The sequence below is a fragment of the Eurypyga helias genome, unplaced genomic scaffold (genome assembly GCF_000690775.1).
Source record: "Eurypyga helias isolate BGI_N326 unplaced genomic scaffold, ASM69077v1 scaffold28513, whole genome shotgun sequence".
Classification (NCBI taxonomy): Eukaryota; Metazoa; Chordata; class Aves; order Eurypygiformes; family Eurypygidae; genus Eurypyga; species Eurypyga helias.
The window spans coordinates 7866-10153 of NW_010240995.1; the positions used below are offsets into that span (position 1 = coordinate 7866).

The 2288-nt window shown below is 60.4% G+C and overlaps 1 protein-coding gene across 1 annotated transcript in view; it reads left to right on the top strand.

Moving 5' to 3' along the window:
* XYLT2 (xylosyltransferase II) overlaps positions 1–2285 on the top strand; it is a gene marked incomplete at both ends in the record, with an annotated part of 5602 nt that extends 3317 nt beyond the window's left edge. Inside the window, 4 exons of the mRNA XM_010148625.1 lie at positions 550–812; positions 945–1140; positions 1561–1894; positions 2251–2285. Of these exons, the coding sequence (XP_010146927.1) occupies positions 550–812; positions 945–1140; positions 1561–1894; positions 2251–2285 (828 nt within the window). The remainder of the gene's footprint in view (positions 1–549; positions 813–944; positions 1141–1560; positions 1895–2250) is intronic.
* Between the last annotated feature and the right edge of the window lie 3 nt (positions 2286–2288).

The following is a 2288-nucleotide window of genomic DNA, read 5'->3' on the forward strand; positions in this document are numbered from 1 at the left end:
CGGACATGATACCTTTTCAGTAAAACCACCCCAGTGCTGTCCCCTTTGGCAGGACAAAACACCTTGTGACTGGGGACGTAGACTGAACAAGGGAGGTCTGGGGGGGATACATCCAGGCCCGAAAGGAGCAGTGAGCAGGATTTCCATCAGTCCTGGCTTACACAGTGCGGGACCCTGATCCTGCAGACTGTGCCACGTGGCCAGGCCTCGTGCAGGGCTCTGCAGTGACTCTGTGGGGTGGGGGCCCATTGGAATACAGAGATTGCTGCGAAGGAGCTAGATGACACATGGCTGCTTCTGAGCGTGGAAAAGGGGAGGCAGTGGGAGAGATGGGAACCCATCTGCATTACCAGTGAGTGTATTGTATGCTTCCACTGACCCTGCCACAGAGGATCCCACGCAGAGGCTGGCTGTGCTTTGCTGTTCTTAGCCTGTGCCCTCAAAGGGGGCAGGATGGGTCCCAGCATGTTTCTTCCTGGTCTGTCTCCCTCCTGGCTGCCCCACTCGGGGCTGCAGCCAACAGCGTTAGAAATGCCTGTGTTCTTCCAGCAACTCTCCAGACCCACCTTCTTCGCCCGCAAGTTTGAGTCAACGGTGAATCAGGAGGTGCTGGAGATCCTGGACACACACCTCTACGGCAGCTACCCCCCCAACACTCCGGCCCTGAAGGCGTACTGGGAGAACGTCTACGACCGCGTCGATGGGCTCAGTGGCCTCAGCGATGTCACCCTCACCTTCTACACAGCCTTCTCCAGGCTGGGGCTCCGCAAAGCCGCGGCCGCACCGGCAGCAAAGGCAGACAAGCCCTGCAGGTGGGTAGTAAGCTCTGCAGGTGAGTAGTTGCCGTGGGCTCGAGCCAGGCTCCGAGCGGTGGCCTGCATCTCGTGCTGGGAGGATGCTGATGCTCATGTGTGCAACCTCTCCCTCTGTCTCTCCCTCTCCAGGTTCGAGCCCCAGGGTTTCCCATCCAGTGTGCACCTGTATTTCTATGATGACCGTTTCCAGGGTTACCTGGTGATGCAGGAAGTGCAGAATTTGGAAACTGGGCAGGCAGAGTCCCTGGAGGTGTGGATGATGCCCCAAGGAGCTCTGAAGCTGGCAGGTCACGGAGGACCGGCAAACCGCTTACAAAACCTTGAGGTACATGGGGAAAGCTTCCCTCCCCGGTTTTCCTACACTGCGCTGCCCTTCCTCCTCTCCCCCACCTGCCCGCTGTGGGGTCAGAGGGCCACCAGCCGCTGTCATGTCAGAACAAAGCTTTGTCCAGGAGTTTGGCTTCCGTGTCGGATGTGGAGCTGATGGGTGGGGAAAAGGCCTGAAGCTCTCCTATGGAGCAGCTGAATCTGTGGTGCCCGGTGCCTGCAGCTGCAGGAGGCATCACCCAGCTGGATTAGTGCTGGCATGGTGCAGGCAGGCAGGAGGGCGGAGGAGGGTGAGGTGTGTGTTGCGCTGGGCTCCAAAGCTTACCCCTTCCCTGGTTCGGGGAGGTGAAATGGAAAACCTGAGCTGATAGCATCTCACCGCCTAGCATCCCACAGCATGTGCCTCCTGTTCCTCCAGGTGGGCACAGAGTGGGACCCCAAGGAAAGGCTCTTCCGCAATTTTGGAGGCTTGATGGGACCTTTCGATGAGCCGGTGGCCATGCAGAAGTGGTCGCGGGGCCCCAACCTGACGGCCACGGTGGTGTGGATCGACCCCACCTACGTCATTGCTGCCTCCTACGACATCACGGTGGACGCGGAGGCAGAGTTCACCCAGTACAAGCCCCCCCTCAATCATCCCCTGCGCCCTGGTGTCTGGACCATCCGCCTCCTCCAGTTTTGGGAGCCACTGGGAGAGAACCAGTTCCTGGTGGTTCCCCAGACCTTCAACGGCAAGCAGCCTCTCAGGAAAGGTGGGGATGCTCTGGAGTTTGGGGCTGCGGGTAGTGGGCTCTCTCTGCGGGCAGCCCGAGACTCTTCCCCCCCAGGGCCCCAGGGCTGGCCTCTGGGCTGTAGCTGATGGCAGGGCAGAGCTATCTGTCCCCCTGCAGTCTCCTTGTCTGTGTGAGTCCTTAAACCAGGCCCTGGGGGAGCTGCGGAGGTCAGATCCTTCCCATATCCCTGCAGCAGCACCTGTCCTCGGGCTGGAGGAGGGCTGGGGTGCAAAGGGTGCTGAGTCCCACCGTGGGAGGTGGCAGTAGGAAGGGCCAGGGCCTGGGCTGCTGCTGCACTGCTGATCCCCTCTGTCTTCTCTCCCTGTCTTGCCCAGATGACACCAACTGGCTGCACGGCGGTCCCCCCCCCAAC